The 20532-nt window shown below is 38.6% G+C and overlaps 3 protein-coding genes across 4 annotated transcripts; 2 read left to right on the forward strand and 1 right to left on the reverse strand.

Moving 5' to 3' along the window:
- The first annotated feature begins 211 nt into the window (after nucleotides 1-211).
- prrt2 (proline-rich transmembrane protein 2) lies at nucleotides 212-6793 on the forward strand. 2 transcript variants are annotated; one of them, XM_017482740.3, is made up of 5 exons: nucleotides 212-420; nucleotides 1619-1924; nucleotides 2968-3281; nucleotides 4112-4241; nucleotides 5161-6793. In XM_017482740.3, exons 2-5 carry the CDS (start codon nucleotides 1693-1695, stop codon nucleotides 5175-5177), a joined length of 693 nt encoding a protein of 230 aa, XP_017338229.1. In that variant the 5' UTR covers nucleotides 212-420; nucleotides 1619-1692; the 3' UTR covers nucleotides 5178-6793. The 2 variants fall into 2 exon arrangements, with proteins under 2 accessions (XP_017338229.1, XP_017338230.1); XM_017482741.3 differs by having other exon boundaries at nucleotides 2971-3281.
- Nucleotides 6794-10009: 3216 nt separating this feature from the next.
- Nucleotides 10010-16814, forward strand: cep55l (centrosomal protein 55 like). The gene is made up of 9 exons (XM_017484286.3): nucleotides 10010-10120; nucleotides 10514-10725; nucleotides 11300-11572; nucleotides 12655-12699; nucleotides 12804-12954; nucleotides 14053-14363; nucleotides 14601-14672; nucleotides 14758-14883; nucleotides 15201-16814. Exons 2-9 carry the CDS (start codon nucleotides 10528-10530, stop codon nucleotides 15417-15419), a joined length of 1395 nt encoding a protein of 464 aa, XP_017339775.1. The 5' UTR covers nucleotides 10010-10120; nucleotides 10514-10527; the 3' UTR covers nucleotides 15420-16814.
- On the reverse strand, nucleotides 16272-17888 carry rbp4 (retinol binding protein 4, plasma). Its single transcript, XM_017484288.3, has 6 exons — nucleotides 17866-17888; nucleotides 17570-17690; nucleotides 17301-17437; nucleotides 17111-17217; nucleotides 16602-16814; nucleotides 16272-16483 (listed from the first exon to the last, which is right to left on the reverse strand). The coding sequence occupies exons 2-6, from the start codon at nucleotides 17669-17671 to the stop codon at nucleotides 16467-16469; spliced, it is 576 nt and encodes a 191-aa protein (XP_017339777.1). The 5' UTR covers nucleotides 17672-17690; nucleotides 17866-17888; the 3' UTR covers nucleotides 16272-16466.
- Between the last annotated feature and the right edge of the window lie 2644 nt (nucleotides 17889-20532).

The following is a 20532-nucleotide window of genomic DNA, read 5'->3' on the forward strand; positions in this document are numbered from 1 at the left end:
AAATAGTAAATAAACAATAGGTCCGGCCACGTCACAAACCGCACACTCCTGTACCACAGAAACACTACTGAACACTACTGTGACATGCTGCTTAGTAAGGGAGTATGCGAATTGGGACGTAGCCTTGGTATCTTCCCCACCTCCCCCGCACCCTAGTCCTCCCCCCTCCCCCGCCCCCTAGTCCTCCCCCCTCCCCCGCCCCCTAGTCCTCCCATTCTGTTAGTTACCTCCTTGGGATGAATGCTGCTTTCGCGCATCTCTTAATTTCAAATCTAATTTAAAAATTTATATGCTCATCGGAGAAATACGAACACGTGGGATTTAAAAAAAAAAATTCCAATGCAAAATTAGTGATTAACAATTAGGGACAAACGCGCACGTGAAATCTGTGAGTGGCTTCAAGTGGAGAATGTGAATGAGGTAGGTTTATAACCCTTATAACACCTTATAACACCTTAGGAATGAATAGATAAGATATGGACAATGCGATTGTATTTTGGGGTGCGCGCGCGTGTGTGTATGTATATATGTGTGTGTGTGTGTGTGTGGAATGGGGGAGGGGGCTCTTTGTCTTGTTTTGCAACCTGCTAAGTAAGGTGAAGCCTACCTGTGGTGTTATTGACTCCAGTGCCTAGTCCTGTTTTTACCCATTGTATCTTCTGTAAAATCATATTTTCTACCATTTTCTTTTTCATAACATCCCAAAATGTTTTTGTTGATTTGGCTGTTTGTCATTCTGCCTTGATATGGCTCTCTTCATCCCTGTGGCTTTGTTCCTTTGCCCTAATGTTCTCAGGTCCTCAGATATTCATTTGTTTATTATTACTCGAGCCAGTCATCATATACTCATGCCCATAATGAATTCTCTTGATTGTTTAAAACACACACACACACACACACACACACACACACACACACATGAATCCCTGTATGGTAAATGTTTTGTTGCATATATTTTTTTCTGTTATTTCTTAACGCTGAATTCTAATTTATGGCCCTCAGTAATTTGCACAGCTTTATAGTTTAATCCATGGGTTCCCAAACGTTTCCAGAGCAAGGCCCCCCAAATGGCATTAACATTTGACCGAGGCCCCCCTTTTGCAAGATATTTTTAAAACATTAAAAATACAGACTTCTGCATATACCCCCCCCCCCCTTTTTTTTATTATTAATAATTACATCTTTACACTACATTACATTAGGAATTGATTTTGTGTGTGCGTGTGTATGTGTGGTTGTCTGAGAGTGAGAAAGAGAAAACACACTAGTGGGAGGGATGGGCTTGGTGGCTCCAACCATATTGTTGAGGCCCCCACTTTGAAAACCACTGGTTTAATCCATCTGATTCTGTGTGAAGCAGTAACCTATTTAACAGTTGGGTTGAAAAAAACTCACATTTTATTTGATTTTAACTGATATCTTCTAAAGAGACAGGAATTTGATGTGAAGGTGTGAAACAATAAGGCTATGATTTACTGGCAGCTGGGGTTTTTGTTGTTTTGTTTTTTTGCCCCTCACAGCCCATAGCACAAGAGTGTGATGATGCACCTAATTACACATTGCTGATCTGATAAGCATTGATGACGGATTGCTTATAATGTTCTGTCCTACATTTTAGGTGGATATCTTATCCCTGTTCACACCTAACTGACCATCATCAATTTGGACAATCTGACCTCTTTCTCCATAAAAATGGACAACCACCAGACACTGACAGACTCATTGCTTGGACCCCAGGATAGAGAGCCATCAAGCTGTCAGACTCCAGGCCCTGTTACAACTCAGCCTTCTGAGACAGCCTTTTCTACACACAAGTCTGACTCATTCCCTTGCCTGCAACCCCTCTCATTGCACCAGCAAACCCAGGGAGAGGAACATGAGTCTGGAGAGGTCGTAGTAGTTGTCAAACAGAAGGCTGCAAATGGTAGTAGTGTGATCTTTCTTGTTGAGGGCTGGGTTATATTGAATGCAATTGTTGGGGGGTTTTGTTCGTTATTTTTTATTCACTTTAACCTTGTCTCTACAGTTGGCAGTGTGATGATCCTGGTGACTACAAAGATTCTGTGTAAATGTGCAATTATCCTCAAATGCCTGCCACCACAATAAGTTTAAATTCATACACAGGACTCATAATAATGTGAGGAAAAAGAGAGATATTAGATAAAAGGCTTGTTTTCGTTTCAAAAGCTTGTAGATAATGGACCAGCTATAAATTATTGCGATGGTCTGACCACAGAAGCATTTTGTATACCTGAAAGCTACAGTGATTTATTCAGGGAGCACTTTATGTCAAGGCTGATGGAACCAGCGGTTAACTGTTAAGCCAATGTAGCATACTGTAAATAATTTGCCATTCATTACAAGTGACAATCTATTGTAAGTAACCACAGTATATTTCCATGGTTTGCGGTGGGTTGATGGTCTGCTGACTTGGACATTTTCATTATTTAAAAGGCCAGGGAGACATAGTTTATAAGGTCATTTTGAGTAAAAAAGCAAGATCTGTTTAGTCCACTGAGAGGGGGTACACTTAATGTAATTAAATTTGTGCATTCCAATTAAAAATGGCCATAAGATTGTCCAACAGGAGAAGCAAGGGAGACCCTTATGTTATGAAGATTGGCACATTAATTATTTTTGTTTGGTGGTTAATTAGATTTTTTGTTTATATATCAAAGACTGCCAGTGTGGTTTTCGATCACTGTCAGATGGGGAAGGGGGCATGTGAGACAGATCAGACTGCTTCCAGCTCAGCCATTTGATGGCTAGCTGAGACAAATGATAAGCTGTTTTCTCTGTATATATGTATAGATCAGTAAAGAAAAATGTCTCTATCTATTATTTGTCTATAATCTTTCATCATGTACGTATCTTGAGAACAGCTGTACCACAACACCGTAATGAAATGTGGAAGCAATACAGTATCCATTACTCTGTACTGATTATTGAATCCCCCATCTCTGTCAGCAGGTCATGGAGTCTACTCCTCTCCTCCAGAAGCAAAAACGTCAGTTCCCAGACTTTCCTCTCCGCCTCGGCGTCATCATTCCCTGCCCCATACACACCCCCCTCACTTTGGACGCACGCGAAAGGGTAGCAGATCCAGTTCCATTGCTTACACAGCATTCTCCCCACGACCATCAATCTCCCGCCACTCCAGCTTGGCCACCAACCCACCGCTGGATCGCTCCAAACCCAAAGATTACCTTATCCTGGCTATTATCGCCTGCTTCTGCCCTGCTTGGCCAGTTAACATTGTGGGATTTGTCTACTCAGTCATGGTGAGTAGAGATACAGAATTATGTTTATCTTGTTTAGATGAGAAGGTGAAGATTGCACTATTAGGATAATTATAATAAAAATCCAGAAATTATCGTAGACATAATCAGATCAGTATTGTTAAGCCCAGTTTATGTATGAAGGTCTGGAACCAGTATGATTGTCGTGTTGATACACTATATGGCCAAAAGTATATGGACAGCTTACGATCACATCCATATGAGGGTCTTCTCAAAACTGGATGCCTTTCCCTTCACTGGAACTAAGAGGTCCAAACCTGTTCCAGCATGACAATGCCCCTGTGTACAAAGTGAGCTCCATGAAGACATGAGGTGCCAGGTTGGGAGTGGGAGAACTCGAGTGTCCTCCACTGAGCCCTGACCCCAGACCTCACCCAACATCAATGCCTGACCTCACTAATGCACTTGTGGCTGAATGGACAGAAGTCCCCACAGCCATGTTCCAAAATCTAGCGGAAATCCTTCCCAGAAGAGTGGAGGCTGTTATAGCACGTAAGGAATTACCAGCACTGTGTGATTTTGGAATAAATTAAAGCAGGCACCTAGGGCTATGATGGTCAGGTGTACACATACCTTTGGCCATGTAGTGTATCTGTTGATTATAGAGTTTGAAATAATGAAAAGAAGTAGTAATTCAATGGTTAATGTTCTGTGCCAGTGACTGGAAGGTTGTGAGTCTAAATCCCAGAACCGCCAGAGAGCTACTCTCAGCCACTCAACTGTGTGTTGCCTTACTGTGTAGAAAATTGTGTAAAAATGTTTGCCAGAACAAGTAATTAACATAAATGTCACTTTTGTCTATTTGTTTCTAGTCCCGCAACAGCTTGGAACAGGGGAATATCGATGGAGCCATACGGCTTGGCCGGGTAGCTAAGCTACTTTCCATTGTGTCAATTGTGGGTGGGGTTGTCATCATAGTGGTATGTGCTGTCAATTTATCAAGTAAGTGACTTCTGTTTCTGTTCCTTATAATACTATGCAGAACATAAATTTGTCTGGGTATGCTCATGCCTGTTTGCTTGCAAAAACACTGAAATGTGAAATAAAAATCATATTCTTAGAGATTAAAGTACATTTTTAAAAGGCTATGGTAACTGACTGTATGGTATATTAATATTTTGTATGTGCTTCTTCCCAAAGACATCTCTTTAAGTGCTTCAGTTATTCACGTACATTAATTGTGAATAAAAAATATCTAGAGCTACTTAAATATTTAGTTCCTATTTTGAAATGGGTGCTAGAGCCATATCTCTCTGCAGTTCTCACCTGGTTTCCCACTGATGCTAAGCAGGGTTGAGTACCTGGATGGGAGACCTCCTGGGGAAAACTAAGGTTGCTATTGGAAGTGGTATTAGTGAGACCAGCAGGGGACACTCACCCTGTGGTCTGTGTGGAGCCTAATGCCCCAGTATAGTGATGGGGACACTATACTGTAAAAACAGAATCTTCTTTCGGATGAAATGTTAATTAAAAATCCCATGACACTTATCATAAAGAGTAGGTGTGTCCTGGCAAAACTCCCCCATTGGCCCTTATATATCATGGCCCTCTAATAATCTCCATCCCTGAATTGGCTACATCACTCTCCTCTCCACTAATAGTTGGTGTGTGGTGGGTGTTCTGGTGCACTATGGCTGCCGTTGCATCATCCAAGTGTATGCTACACACTAGTGGTGGTTGAGGAGATTCCTCACAAAGGAAAAGTGCTATAATAATTCCTTAGATTTATATGTTTATTTTTCAAATAAAATATTCAGTGTATTCAAAAGAATTACTTCATTAACCCATTAACGTCTATATTCTCGAAACCTTTAAAGCACAAACATGTAAACTGAGTTCATTTTTTATGTGTGTTTTGCAGTTAATGTGAAATCCTGAGGTGAATTTATGCTCTCGAATTCAGCTTCACATCAGACTACTGGCAGGAGACCATGCATCTATCTGTTCCTGTGATCACAGTTTTAGCTAGGTGGTTAAAAAGTAAGCTGACACATTGTTCCTCTCTAGCACTCTCTAATTAATAATAACACTAATTCAAGGCTACATTCAACCTCAAACCCCACCACAAGAAATGGAGGAGAAATGCATGAATGTTTGAAGTGATGTTTGCAGCAGACTGTTTTAACCAAAAGCACTTAATAGTCGTATTGAAAATGATGAACCCCTAATCCACACACAATCCACATTATGAGAATATGGCCTGGTCAGGATGCACGTTTCAGATCAGCTGTGAGAATCACACTGTGTCATGCAAAATGTTTGTCAGAAACTTTTCAAGTCCTGAGACATTCCCTTGTCATGTGAAGAGGAGGAGAATACACATTGCACTTTTAGAGTGTTAAATGATATGGCCACATTGCCAGATATTGAAACCAGAACTTAATGTTTTAATGTGAAAAATGAACGAGGCATTGCTGCAGTATTAGCAGAAAGGTGGCAGCTCATTAATTGATACGAAATTTCTGTCATTGAAAAACATTTTTTAGTTTGTTTTACACATATTGAAAAATATACATTGTAAAGTTGTTGTTTTTTAGCTTATTTAAATTAACTATTTTTTAAAACTTATTGAGCATATTTTTTTGTCACTGTGCTTAACATAACGTTCACAAATTGTAGTAACGACTGAACCACTTGCCTTTATGTACTGGATTTACTGGATTTTATCTTGTGTTTTTGCTTATGTTTTACCATAAATTTTTCATCTTTGTGATCATTTAAAACTGTAGGTTCATAAATATGGCCCTCAAAAAATGCAATAATGCAGTGACACAGATTTCACTTTTCTTGATTTCTTACAAAACGAAATATGTAGCCTGTTTGATTGGGGGGAAAAAAAGTATGCAAATGTTTGAAGAAAAATTTGGATGGTTTCATAGTACACAGTGTCTCCTACAGGTAAAGCACTCATTGTTGTATATAGACTTTATATGCTGTGATTCTTTTGTACTGAAAGGTATTGTAGGATTCACGTATAAGCACTGTGTAACCTTTAAAATCAAACTTTTCTCACTTGTGGACTAACAATAAACCTCATGTTTCACATCATATATCGCTATATATTAGCTAGTAATGATTAACCCTTTCTATACCTGCAGTGAGAATGTTGGATTCCTGACAGTTAATATTAGTGATTTGGATTTATTTTTTATATATATTGTGGTATTTTTAATTATAATTTTGTGAGTAGTTGTCCACAATGTAGTTACAAGAAACAGATCATTTTTACTAACAACAATATGATTTGAGTATTCAGAAAGTTGATGAACTGGCTGTATTTTTTTTCCACACTTTAATTTGTTTAACTTACAGTTATTGTCTGCTCTAAAAAGACAATGTGGTAGAATTGTTATATGTTTGTTTTTGATTTTTGCATTGTGTAAAACACGCATATTATAAGCATGGTATTTATATTTGCATGGTCTTTTTTATAAGTTGTGTATCCTTCACAGTGTGTATCTAAAGGAAAAAGACAATAAACTGCTGTACAAATATGTTATTAAGCCTAAGGTGCCATCTTTTTCTTTCTTTCTTTCTTTCTCTCTCTCTCTCTCTCTCTCTCTCTCTCTCTCTCTCTCTCTCTCTCTCTCTCTCTCTCTCTCTCTCTCTCTCTCTCTCTCTCTCTCTCTGAGAATGACTGATCGATTTTTTATGTTGCTGGAAAACTGTCAGCTTTTGTTAAAGTGCATAGGTTCTCAGAATTAGCATTGACATATTGAACCTGACAAGAGTATTAAAATGTGTTGATTTCTTAATGTTATTAGTGACAGTTATGAAGATAGAAAGTGGCAACATAGAAGACTGCCAGTTTGCATGTGTGCATCTGTGTGACTTTATATGTCTTAGAGGGGAAGAAATAGTGAAGAAAAAACTGTATAACAAAGATAGCAGACTTCGCATCAGAGTTCTTTCTGAAATGGAGAGAAACCCCTCCCAGGAGATCTTCCTGTGAGAGAAGGAATAAACACATGAGAGAGCAGGGACAGGGGAGTGAAGAAGGGAAGAGGTGAGGCTACATGCTATTACCCAGTGAAGCATGAGGAGAAAGGATGGAACAGGGAAAGCTGGGAAACACGTATCCAGGAGGTAGTATTAATGTGGAGTAACAGTGCACTCTTATCCTGTCATAGAATTAAAAACAGAAGAATGGAAAATTCTTAAGAGGGAAAATACAGTCCCCTCTGAACGTATTGGAACAGCAAGGCCAATTCTTTTGTTTTAGCATTACACTGAATACATTTGGGTTTGAGATCAAAACATGAATATGAGATGATGGATAAGAATTTCAGCGTTCATTTCCTGATACATCTACATGTGTTAAACAACCTAGAACATGGCACCTTCTGTTTGAACCCTCCCATTTTTCAAGTGATCACAAATATTGGAACATGTCCTGTTAAATTGATTGCTTAATTAATTGTACTGAATGTCTACTCTTGGTTTGAGCCCTAGGTTGTACCTGTGAAGACTGCATTTGTTAAAAAGGATAAACCATCATGAAGACCAGAGAGCTGTCTATGGAAGAAAAGCAAGCCATTTTGAAGCTGAGAAAGGAAGAGGAAATTGATCAGAGCAATTGCATAAGCATTGGACATAGCCAATACAACAATTTGGAATGTCCTGAAAATGAAAGAAACCACTGGTGTACTGACAAGCAGACATCGAACAGGTTGGCCAAGGAAAACAACAAAAGTTGATGACATAAACATTGTGAGAGCTGTCAAGAAAACCCCCCAAAAAACAGCAGTTAGTGACATCACCAACCACCTCCACAGGGCAAAGGCGAAGGTATCACAATCCACTGTTTGAAGAAGACTTTAAGAGCAGAAATTTTGAGGCTATACCACAAGATGCAAACCACTCATCAGCAGTAAGAATCAGAAAGCCTGGTTGGAATTTGCAAAGAGATACAGAGATGAGCTACAAAAGTTAACCTTCACCAAAGTGATGGAAATGCCAAGGTGTGGAGAAAGAAAATATCTGTTCATGATCCAAAACCTACAACCTCATCAGTCAAGCATGGTGGTAGTGTCGTGGCTTGGGCTTGCATGGCTGCTTCTGGAAAAGGCTCATTAATTTTTATTGATTATGCAAGTCATGATGGTTGCATCAGAATGAATTCAGCAGTCTACATTAAGATTTCTAATTGGGAGGAAGTTCATTATGCAGCTAGACAATGATCCAAAAACACAACTCAACAAAGGATTTATCAGTGGGGAACATGGAAGGTTTTAGACTGGCAAAGTCAATCACAGCAGACTTTAACTCAACTGAGCAGCATTTCACCTCCTGAAGAGGAGACTGAAGGGAGAAACCCCCAAAACAACAACTGAAAGAAGCTGAAGTACAAGCCTGGAAAAGCAACACAAAAGAAAAATGCAATGGTTTGGGGATGATAGTGGGTCACCAACTTGATGCAGTTATTAGGATATGCAACCAAATATTAAGCGTTATTTAATTTTTTGACTATCTGTTCCATTACTTTTGCTCATCTAAAAATTAGGTGGTCTGTCACAAAATGTGCCATGTTCTAAGTTGTTTAACACATCTAGATGTAAATTTCAGGAAATGAAAGCTGAAATTCTGATCTATCATCTTATATGCAACTTTTGATCTCAAGCCCAAATATGTTCAGTGTACAACAAAAACAACAGAATTAGCCTTTCTGTTCCATTACTTTCTGAGGGGACTGTATTTTAGAGGCAGCATAAACGCAAAAAGTAAAAGTAACTCAATAACTCGTTCTCGTAACTCATTTTCTTGATTTTAAAACGATCTGTACTTGTATTGCTTTATTTTTTATAAATTGTTTATATAATGAATTAAAACAAATTAAGTCATCTTTCTCCGATTGAATGGCACAACTTAAACAGGAATGAAATCACAAATTTATGTTTTGTTGTTGTTGTTGTTGTTGTTACCAGTTGCAACACAGATGCATCACATCATTACCCATTTTAGAAGCCTCCCTGCTGAGATCCTGAGAATGATACACAGACACACACTGTGATGGGATTCAGTGTGTGTGTGTGTGTGAGAGAGAGAGAGAGAGAGAGAGAGAGAGAGAGAGATGTGTTTTGGTTTGTTTTTGTTTTTTTGTGTTTTCTACATAAAAGATGACTTTCTGCTTTCAGGTCTATAACATAAAAAGTGTTGTTGTTGTTATCATTGTTGTTATTTTAATATGGAGATGGTGAGGGAAAAATTGCTTATACCTGCTATAAGGTAAGTGATAATAGAACTAACTCGGCTCTGGTTCACAACATGCAATTCAATTGTATATGACGGGCATGACGTGTGTGTCATTAACACATTAAAAATGGTCACTTTTAGCAAATTACTGTGGTATAAGTGGAATTAAACACTTCCGGTGTGCTGTTGTAGGAAATAATCCACTTTATCTTGTTTTATTCCTTACCTAATCAATACCCTAAATGTGCTGACACCAGCAACCATAATAGTTTCATTATTATTATTGTTTAGTAGTTTTATTTATTTTTTAAATTATTATTATTTTATTTATTTACATTTTTACTCTGTGTCGAAAAACACGTTTTTACACCCTCATCCTTGCATACATACGGCTAAACAAACATTACCAAAGCTGCTCGCGCGAGGAGGCGGAGCTTGTCGGAATATTGGTAGAAAAAACATCTCCACTCGAACACACCCGAAATTTAAATATGCCGGAAGTGACGCAAGATGCGGCGCCGCATTTAAACGTGTTCTTAACAAGGAAGTGTGACGGGAAAAGCCCGTTTCTGTTATTCAGCGATGTTATGCTGTAGTTAATTACAAATTCTGCAACAAATACTACAATTGTAAGTTATCTCTTTTTTTTTATTTAATATTATTATTCGGGGGGTTTTTTGGATAGCTGGGTTACCTAGCTATATTTACACGCATTTCGGCTATGGCCTTTACTAGTAGATTGGTCTGGTAGAAAATTCGTTAATAAAAAAAAAATAAGCTACCTTTTAACTTATAAGGTCTTATAATAACACCATATAAACAACATTTAATCGAGGTGTATAAAAATACTTATACTAATTAATACTATTAATTACTATAATTTTTAATTACTTTTAGTATACTTCTATCTGTCTGCTGCTGTAACAGGTGAAATACCTTCTGAGATAATTAAATCTATCTATCTAACTAACTAACTAACTAATAAATAAATAAATGCTTCGTATACACTTGTTGTTTTCCAGGGAACACTCCAGTGATGGCATCTAAAGGAGCCAAGGAAACTTTTGCAAATAAACTAGGATTTAAAAGCAGTGGTTCAAAGGCTGTAGAAGCTGAGCTTGAGAAACTGAAGAAGGAAAATGCCCAGTTGAAGAAGACTTTGGATGAAATTTCAAAACGAAACGGAAGGCATCATCTGACACGTCCTGATTCAGATAAGGCCAAGCTGCTGGAGGTGAGTTTCTTTTTGTATGTAGAATTCAGACTATAAGTGTGTAACCATGGTATGGACATTGGTATGGCTTATTTTGTTAAATATCAAAAATCTAAAAGGTGTGCATTGTCTCCAAGACTGAGTTGCTAAAACATATCAATGAACTTGCGTTGATTATGGGTGCAACCAAGTGTTGAGGGGGGCACACACCTATTTTCCTTAACAAACGTTATATATATATATATATATATATATATATATATATATATATATATATATATATATATATATATATATATATATATATATATATATATAGGAATAGACAAATAAAGGAATAGACAAATAAATAGAATAGATGAAGAAAAGACAGATCTGTTGGCAGGGTTCATTGAAGGGGGACATGTATAAAATATTTTGTATTGTATATTGGGGGGACAGATCGGTATTTCCTCAACGTTGGGGGGGACACCCCACCCCCCCACCCCCAAGAATGAGTGGTTACGCCCATGCTTTGAAAGATGCACCCCATACAGGTCAAGGAACACTAACTTTAGCCTTTTTCTAACACAATGAGTCGCATTTTGTGCCCCAGAGAATTTTGTCACTGGAGACACTGAGGGAGAGAAACGCACAGCAGCTGCTGGCTAAAGAACAAGAGATCTCCACCATGAGGCAGCAGCTGCAGGCTGAAGGTGGAGAGGTGGTGGCCTCGCTGCAGAACCTGCTGGATCAGAAAAGGCAGGAGGCAGAACACAGAGAGAAGCTTTTTCAAAACCTTTCCCAGGAGACAGAGGACCTGAAAAACAAATATTTGGCTGTCACAGCGAAGTGCCAAACACTTGAAAAGCGCAGTACAGACATGCAGGTCAGTGACTTCCTTTTACTTTACATTTAAAAAATTATTATTTATTTATTTATTTATTTTGGTGACTTATATTTACATCATTTGGCAGACATCCTTCTCTAAATCAACTTACAGAAGTGCTTTGTAGTCAAAACATATCCCCTGCTAGGATAAAAGCTAAAACCCTGTTTGAAAGGAGTACACCCAAATAAAAAACAGTTTTAATCGGTTTATTAATTGAATATTGGCAGGTACCGCCCAGCTTGGTTATCAGTATCTGTAAAATCCACTATCAGTCGACTGTTTATATATTTACTGTAACCCAGTGATCTCCCTGATGGCAGATGTCCACCTTCTAGCAGGTGTTTGTTTGATTCCACCCCACTAGATGGTAGTATTTTCTTAAAAAGGCTCACACACAATGTCAACACAACGCATTCACCTGCTTGGTTTCTTCTGTGTGTTTGTCTGTTGTTTGTCAGGGTACCTCAAGGAAAGTTTCTAAAATTCATTAATAATTGTTTAAATAGTTTTCCCCTCAGCTATATTCAATACAAATCAACAGAGGTTCTAATCGAATGTCAATGAGTAGGACAGTAGTAGCTCAGCAGTTAAGCTGCTATACAATTGTCCTGAAGTTTTTACTTCAAGTTTCAAAGCTCTTAACCCTTTAATTATTGTGTTCTATGCTTGGATGAGTCATTTTGCATAAAATCCTTTCCCAAATAAATAAATAAAAAATCAGCAATAATATTAAAAGTGAATATTTTTACTTCATAGTGGTAAAAAGTGAAGAAACTGAACAGATGCAAATAACTGATCTTTCTTAATATAGTTTAAATCTTAAGCCTGTCAGTTTTCCTCTGGAGGCTAGCCCACTGTCTAGATAGATTTCATTTGTACTGAATAATTCTGAATGAGTGAGGTTTTATGGAGAGGGTGGCTTTTCATGGTGGATGAGACAATTATAAAGTTGCAAGTCCATTAAGATTGTACATCAGCTTTGAGTATTCAACAACACCATGGTATGAAAATGTTTTAATATGTGGTTGGAGTTTTATTGTGCATTAGTTGAAGAATCACATACTTGATGTATTTAATAGGTTCCTTCAGGTGAGATTGCCATGGTCGAGGAGCAACTGCGAGATGTGAGTCGACAAACAGCATGACTCTTAGATTTTCTTCTCTGTTGCTGTTCAGCATAGTTGAACTCATTACCTGCCGACATCTGTTTTATTTCCCCCTGTGCAAGGCTCTGGAAAAAAATCAGCACTGGCTTGTTTATGACCAGCAGAGAGAGGCCTATGTTCAGGGGATTCTGGCCAGAAGTGCAGAGCTCGAGCAGCAGTTAAACCAAGTCAAGCAAACACTAGAACAGCAGCACAAAGAGACCAATTCAGAAGGTAGGGCCTCACTAAAAATCCCATTTCATTAGGAAGTGATGTCACTGGAGTGAATCCCCTTCTTTTACATCCTACGAGAAACTCTGCATCTACAGATGTTTTTAAAGGTCCACTTAAAATCTGCTCTTTTTCTTAGCAGTGACCATGTTCTTCTCTGTAACTGCATTATCAATTGGTCATTGATGGTTAGTCAATTATTCTAGCTGACATGTCAAGTCTTATCTACATGGTCCACAAAGATCATTTAGCATGTTAACTTCAGATCAATTCAGCTAGTGCAATGTACAACAAAAAAAGCTAAAGGGCAGGGACATTTTTTCCTAGAAAAGTAGGTTGCAAAATACAAACCTCTACAGCAGTGTATCAGCCGTAAGGCGCAACAGTAAATACATGTAATGGACTACAGTGGACAGTACTGAGATTAATATACAGTAGGTCTGTAGAGTGTAGTATAGTTAGGCAGTGAGACTTGAACTATATTTGATCTATGTTAACGCTTCTTACCAGAGGCTGCATGTTTTGGGGGTGCCCAGGTTCAGCATTGATTTTATTTGTGATGTCACACCCCACAGTAGTGATTAATGGCTCAAATGAATGTAGACACTCAGGGCTTTAAGAATTTGCAGTATTTCATAAGTTTTTTTTTTTTTTTTTTTTTTTTGCACCTAGCCTATTGGGTTTAAATATTATAATTTTATTGTCTGTACCAGTGTTAATATGGAGAGGTGTGGATTGTTTGCACAGCAGGGGGCTTGCACCCCTCCCCTTTCCCATCACTCACCTCACCAGCAGCTAAACACATGACATGATACTCTACACACAGAAACCCAACAGTGTCCTGACTAATCTTATAACGGACAACAAAAAACTATATTTTTTGTTTATACTGATTGAAAAAGTCTAAGTCGGTAGTTAGCATTACATAAACAAGATCATGCTATGTACTCCCAATTATCTTGCATTATTAACCATCTTCGCTTAACTTGAGCCTTTATTTAAAGGTTAATGGGTGCTTAAAGTTTTTCTTCATGATGCGTAATTCATGAAACTTCATGAAAGGTAATATTCAGGTCTGTGTTTCTGACTACCATGATCCAGGTCAGTCATCTGCCTCCATGCAGCAGGAGAAGAAGCTGCAGGAGAGCCAGAGAGAGATGGAGGAAGAACGCAAAAGGGCAAGCTGCCTACAGGCCGAGCTGGTGGAGCTGAAAGCCAAGTATGAAGAGAAGAGCCGTGAGGTGGTGCGAGCCCAGGAGGAGCTGCAAGAGGAGCGGAAAAGTGGCCGACGGACTTTAGCAGAGGAAAGGAAGCTGAACACCGCGCAAGTAGCCAGACTGCAATGCGAGATAGAGGTGGCTAATGTAAGGCTTGAGGAGGAAAAGAAGAGAGCTGCTGAACTGCTACTGCAGGTACGCTGGTCAGAGCAGCATGGGCTGTACCGTAATGTTACATTTATAATAAATACAGTTTTTAGATGTAAATATATTGTGTTCGTATCAATGAGAATGTTGGAAAAGATCAGGTGATTGTATCTTATGTTCTTCAAAGTATCTTTTCAGTCCATGCATTGCACGTCGTGTGTATAGTACAGGTGAATTACACTGTCCCTGTCTCACCTACAAGTATAATGGTTTCTCCTTTGAAAGGTCAACCTTGTTCAGAAATCTCTACTGGCTCAGCATGAAAATCAGAAAAGAATGGCTGATTTAGAGAAACAGGTACAAGATTTTCTTCAGTGAACCTTTATAATACCAGAGAGATGATGGAACGATTCTCTAAAGCATTTCCAACTTTATTTGGCAGATCCAGTTGTCTGCTAGAGATTTTGAGAACGAGAAACTGGACCGACAAAGTGTACAGCACCAGCTCCACAAAGTGCTGAAGGAGCTTCGCAAGGCTAGAGACCAAATCGCATGCTTGGAGTCAGCAGTAAGTCCACTTTCACCACAGATGGTTGATCAGACCATCTTGGCTCTTGTATGGGTTGATTTTAGTTAATTTGCCATGTTATTCAGAATGTAGCAGGTGTTCTGATGGAGAATCAGTGGTTCTAAACTGACATAAAACTCTATTAGTCTCTTTAGCAAGACACTTGATCCTTAACTCTCCAGTTGTATGTTTATGTTCACATTTATATTCAGTATCACGTTTGGGGTAAAGTTAATTTTATAAGTAAATCAAAAAGTGATTCAGTTAATCCATATCAATTAACTTTTTATTTATTTATTTTACATACAAATTTAAAGAAACCGCAGCGAGAAACTCGGTTCTCTGAGCCAAGCTCATACACCAGGCTGGATTTGGATAAGAGGACCAGTCAGGACCGTATCCTGAACCCCACATCTCCATTAAAGAGCTCCAACATGTTGGATGAGAGCTTTCTGGAGTGTCCCAACTGCAGGGCCTCATACCCTGTCAGCCAGCACAGAGAGCTCCTTGCACATCTTGACTACTGCTTTAATTAAGGGATTAAGGCTTGATATTGCTTATATTTTCCATTTTTACCCCTTTTTTATGTCTTTGTATCAGATTTTTTTATTTTTGTATTCCAAAGAGAATTTCCACTGTTGTTTTTTCATTTAGTTTTGGATTAATCGATGGTGTGCTTGATAGGCTTTTGAGTATTTGCAAAGGTATTGCCTTTCCATTAATGTGCAGCATAATTAAAATACATGTTAACTTATGTTAGTTATTTTTGGGGAACTCTGTAATGTACGGAAGTGTCAAGTTTTCTTACCTAGTATCACCTCAAAGGTGTTGAAGTGGTACAGGATAGACTCACTTTCAGTAGTCTGTCCTGATGCTGGAAATCAGATCTGTCTTGAATTAGGCTGCATGTGTGTAAATCCTTGTATTAGACCTATTTAAAGCATGGAGATTACTGAGACTGCAGGGGAAAGGAGGCTAAGGATTTCTCAATTCAGAAAATACACCCAGGTGGGATCCCTCACATATAGCTGCCAAGTAAGGTTAAGCAGAAAAAGCCTTATGATCTCTATCTTTTTATTTTAAGTAAATTGTATATATGTGTAAAGCTTTTGTGGTGACAAAAAAATGCCATTTTATAACATTTGTTATTGTATAATGCATTTCTACACCAGAACATTATGTTCAGACTTCCACTACAACTTCAGGGACCAGGAAAAAGAAAAACAGCACTGCTGCCAGTAAACAGCAAAGTAAATAGTAACCTCCCCTTGCATTAAACGTCTGGATTGGTGGTGCTATTAACCCTTTCATGCAATGTTGTCCAAGCTCTTAAGTGCTCTGGTCATAGTGCTGTATGTTGATTAAATTAGCCATGAGACCCAACCATATCCAACATGAACATTTTATTTTAAAAAGTTCAGGTTAACTAATACAACCATAGTAGAAGAGTCGTTATACACTTATTTCAATGCTACAGTTCTGTTTTGGATAATGAATTACATTCATAATATTTTATATTCATTTACACTTGTATTGACATGAAAATTAAAAAAGGTTATTGAAAATCCTTGAGTAGGATGGAATCAGGCACCACAGAAACCTGCAAAAATTTAGAAAAATGTGTAGTAATCCAATAGATTAGCATCATATCAGTTAAGTGGTGTGTTGGGTATGTTTTATTTATAAGCCATGGTCATGACATTCACAAACTCACTTACCGTTGTGGGCAACCCGCCTGTATTTGCCAAGAAGACAGATTTCTTGCTTCTTCTGTGTCACAATAATTTGGTCCTCAGGCCTCAAGCCATTTGGGAGGCGGGAGAAAATAAAGGAGTAGCCATCCAGGCATGTGCCATCTGTGTCCAGCTCTCTGCAGGCATAGTGCACGGCGTAGTTGTCATAATCGGTATCAATGACCCAGTGGTCATCATCTGATGGGACAGTCAGAAACAAGACAAGAGTTCAACCTTGAGCCACGAATAGGGTTAAAGTACAAAATTTGCAGCGATGTGAGCTTTCAACATTTGTGCTTGTTTTTAATCATTTTTTTTCTTTCTTTTTTTTTAAATGATTTCTCCCAGATAAACATGACAATGTTTATTGCAATGTGCTTAAAATCACCTAAAATCATTGTTACACCTCTAGGTGAGAAAAGTCCTCATATGACCAGACATCCTTGAAACTTTTGTTTGCAAAAGTCAAAGTGAGCAGCTCTAGTTTCACTTACATCCACTCTGGAGATATGTAGCTGCACCCCAGTATTTCAGCTTGAACTTGGCAGGGTCTGGGGTTTCTTCAAAAGAGGCAAACATGATGGCACATGTCTCCCAGTTACTGAAATTGGAAAAGAAGAAAGAGAATTAAATTTACAAGTGTGATTAATGAAATTGAAACTTTGGAAAAAGTTTTGAACTAACTTCAGAATGATGACTCTGCCATAAGCACTGGCTGTCATTCTGCCATCAGTGTCCACTTTGTAAGTGGCAGCAACGTTATCCAGAAGGAAAAGTCCTGATGGGTCTTTCTTTGCTACAGCGTACCATGTTCCTTGGAACTGCAACACACACACAGTAAATTGTGAGCACAGAATGGCAACACACTAACAGAAAACTCTTTCAAAAGTACAAATGAATAATGAATAGAATTTTTTTTTTTTTTTTTTTTATAAACACGAAACTTTACTTACCCTGTACTTGTCAAAGTCCTCCTTTACTGGGATGTTGCTAACTTGACAATCTTGTGCCCAGCTTATGGCCAGGACACAAAGAGCAATTGTGAGCCTCAGCATGTTGCTATGTCTATAAGATCTGAAACAGCATGAAAGTTAGGATGACATGGATTTTTAGAAGGACCCCCATTAAATCAATAGACTGCTACAAAGACCACAGATATTCTACACATATTCTTTCTGATTTGTCCAAACAGTAAAGTAATAGCCTAGCAGAAGTTTCCAGAGAATAATTAGATTAGACCATAGCTTACCGGACGTATTGGATGAGTATCAGTGCAACGCTGTTACAGACTGAGCTTATATAGGGCTGACTCTGTAGACAATTTCGCAATCCCACCCAGAAACTGAAAACACACTCTCCAAGCATTTTTTTTCATTGGACAGTATTTTTTTTTTGCATAACTGCAAGAGTCACATATATCCAACAAAACTTGATTTGACCATTTTGTCCCTCCCCAGAGAACTTGCATAACTGTGTTGCAAAACATTATAGGTAACAAGACATCTGGAAAACACCACTTCGTATTAACCATTGCTCCTGTCCATAAGATATGTTTTCCCTCTGTTATTATTTGCAAATCTTTCAGTCAAGTTAAACTCTTTCTTTCAGAAATAAAAATGCATTCAGCCAAATTAATGGACAACATGATTCTGCTGTTTTTTGAGCTCTTTTATACCTACCCATCCCCACAAACACCCCCAGACATGTTCATCCACATACAACAGTTTCACAGACTTTGAAAGTGTCCTGGACTCAGATTTCTCATGTCTGTGTTCCAGCATATATACTCAAGCAGTTTCAGAACAGTGCTCAGAGTTACTTTATTCACTGGGTGGGAAAAACACTGGCTGCATGTTCTGACTTGTGCTGCCTGTTTCAGTGCTCATGTTTACCATATTTTAAACGTGTGCATCATTGAGCACGTGTTCTCTCCTGCTCAAAGATACACACAACTTACAGTTTTATTGGGGAAAATATGTTGCTTATAGCAGAGATCCTTGCATGCATTACATCTTACTAAAAGTATTAAAAAGACCGCTTTATTTATTTGTATAGTGCTTTTAACAATGAACATTGTCTCAAAGCAGCTTTACAGAAACATAAACACAGGATACAGATATTACATGTGTGAATTTAACCCTAATGAGCGAGCCGGTGGTGACGGTGGCAAGGAAAAACCCCCTAAGATGACATGAGGAAGAAACCTTGAGAGGAACCAGACTCAGAAGGGAACCCGTCCTCATCTGGGTAACAACGCATAGTGTGAAAGTAAAAGAAAGTTCATTAGGGTTTTAATATGAAGTCTGTTTTGTTGAACTACCCCACTGTTCATTAAAGGAGACTTGCATGTGGTAATTGCAGCCCTAAGACCATAGTATTCCCAGCAACCACAGCGAAAATGTCCATGTGGAAATTAGGTCCAAAACCGTTTCCATGTTACTTCAAGCGGTACCATCCTAAGCAATCTCCAGACTGTACTGCTTGGGGTCGTCCTCAGTGGCAGAATGTAGCCTCCAGCTGATGAGCGCTCCATCCAGAGGTAGGGCATCAGATCAGGCAGGTCCGGAGAGCAGAAAGGGTCAGGATCACTGGCATCTCCATAATATCATGTGTGGCTCAACAGAAGGAGAGAGGGAGGTAAAGAGAGAGAGAGAGAGAGAGAGAGATTGTTAGGTATGCTTACTATCCCATAAGGGATAAGACTGTGTATGTTGCATAAAAGAAAGTCTATTCATGGTAAGCTTGAGTAAACACAAATATGTTTTCAGCCTAGACTTAAACACTGAGACTGTGTCTGAGTCCCGAACACTAATTGGAAGGCTGTTCCATAACTGTGGGGCTTTGTAAGAGAAAGCTCTTCCCCCTGCTGTAGCCTTTATGATTCAATTCACCAACAAATAGCCTGTACCTTTGCTCTAAGTAGGTGTGGTGGATCATAAAAGACCAAAAGTTCACTCAGGTACTGTGGCGTGAGACCATTCAGTGCTTTATAGGTCAGTAGTAGTATTTTATAATCAATGCGAAATTTTACTGGGAGCCAATGCAGTGTGAATAAGACAGGGGTGATGTGGTCATATCTTCTGGTTCCAGTAAGGACTCTTGCAAACTGCATTTTGGACTAACTGGAGCTTGTTTGTTCCTAGTGGAACAACCAGACAGTAAGGCATTACAGTAATCTAGCCTAGAGGTGATGAAAGCATGAACAATTTTTTCTGAATCATATAGTGACAATATATATCTTGTCTTAGCAATATTTCTGAGATGAAAGAAGGCTATCCTAGTAATATTATCTACATGAAAGACTGTAGTCAATAATCACACCAAGGTCTTTTACTGCTGCACATGATGAAACGGAAAGACCATCCAGAGTAACTATGTGATCAGAAAGCTTATTTCTAGCTACACATGATCCTAGTACTTCTGTCTTGTCAGAATTAAGTAAAAGGAAGTTAATAAGCATCCAATGTCTAATGTCCTTTACACTTTCCTCAAATGTATTAAGCTGCTATCTGTCCTCTGGCTTTGCTCAAACATACAGCTGTGTATCATCAGCATAACAGTGGAAGCTAATTTCATGTTTATGAATAATTTGACCTAGAGGTGGCATATATAAAGTAAAAAGCAGTGGGCCTAAAACAGAAACTTGTGGAACACCAAATTTAACCTCGGTATGCGTGGAGAAGTCTCCATTTATATCTACGAACTGATAGCGATCATTCAAATAAGACCTGAGCCAGGAGAGGACTGTTCCCTTAATGCCAACAATGTTTTCTAGTCTATCAAGGAGAATAGTATGATCTATAGTATCAAAAGCTGCAAGTAACACAAGTGACACAAGCAGCTAGACACAACCCTGATCAGAGGCCCGTAGTAGGTCATTTACTACTTTAACTAACGCTGTCTCTGTGCTATGATG

The sequence above is a fragment of the Ictalurus punctatus genome, chromosome 13 (genome assembly GCF_001660625.3).
Source record: "Ictalurus punctatus breed USDA103 chromosome 13, Coco_2.0, whole genome shotgun sequence".
NCBI lineage: Eukaryota > Metazoa > Chordata > Actinopteri > Siluriformes > Ictaluridae > Ictalurus > Ictalurus punctatus.

Excerpts from the sequence above, each read along its gene's own strand:
- rbp4 (XM_017484288.3), bottom strand. The coding sequence starts at position 17,671 with ATGCTGAGGCTCACAATTGCTCTTTGTGTCCTGGCCATAAGCTGGGCA. Across the intron at positions 17,438-17,569 it reads AGGACTTTGACAAGTACAGG|TTCCAAGGAACATGGTACGC; the intron begins GTAAGTAAAGTT and ends TGTGTGTTGCAG. Across the intron at positions 17,218-17,300 it reads GGCAGAGTCATCATTCTGAA|TAACTGGGAGACATGTGCCA; the intron begins GTTAGTTCAAAA and ends TTCCAATTTCAG.
- cep55l (XM_017484286.3), top strand. The coding sequence starts at position 10,528 with ATGGCATCTAAAGGAGCCAAGGAAACTTTTGCAAATAAACTAGGATTT. Across the intron at positions 12,955-14,052 it reads CAAAGAGACCAATTCAGAAG|GTCAGTCATCTGCCTCCATG; the intron begins GTAGGGCCTCAC and ends ACCATGATCCAG. Across the intron at positions 14,884-15,200 it reads TCGCATGCTTGGAGTCAGCA|AAACCGCAGCGAGAAACTCG; the intron begins GTAAGTCCACTT and ends ACAAATTTAAAG.
- prrt2 (XM_017482740.3), top strand. The coding sequence starts at position 1,693 with ATGGACAACCACCAGACACTGACAGACTCATTGCTTGGACCCCAGGAT. Across the intron at positions 1,925-2,967 it reads CAAACAGAAGGCTGCAAATG|CAGGTCATGGAGTCTACTCC; the intron begins GTAGTAGTGTGA and ends CATCTCTGTCAG. Across the intron at positions 3,282-4,111 it reads GATTTGTCTACTCAGTCATG|TCCCGCAACAGCTTGGAACA; the intron begins GTGAGTAGAGAT and ends ATTTGTTTCTAG.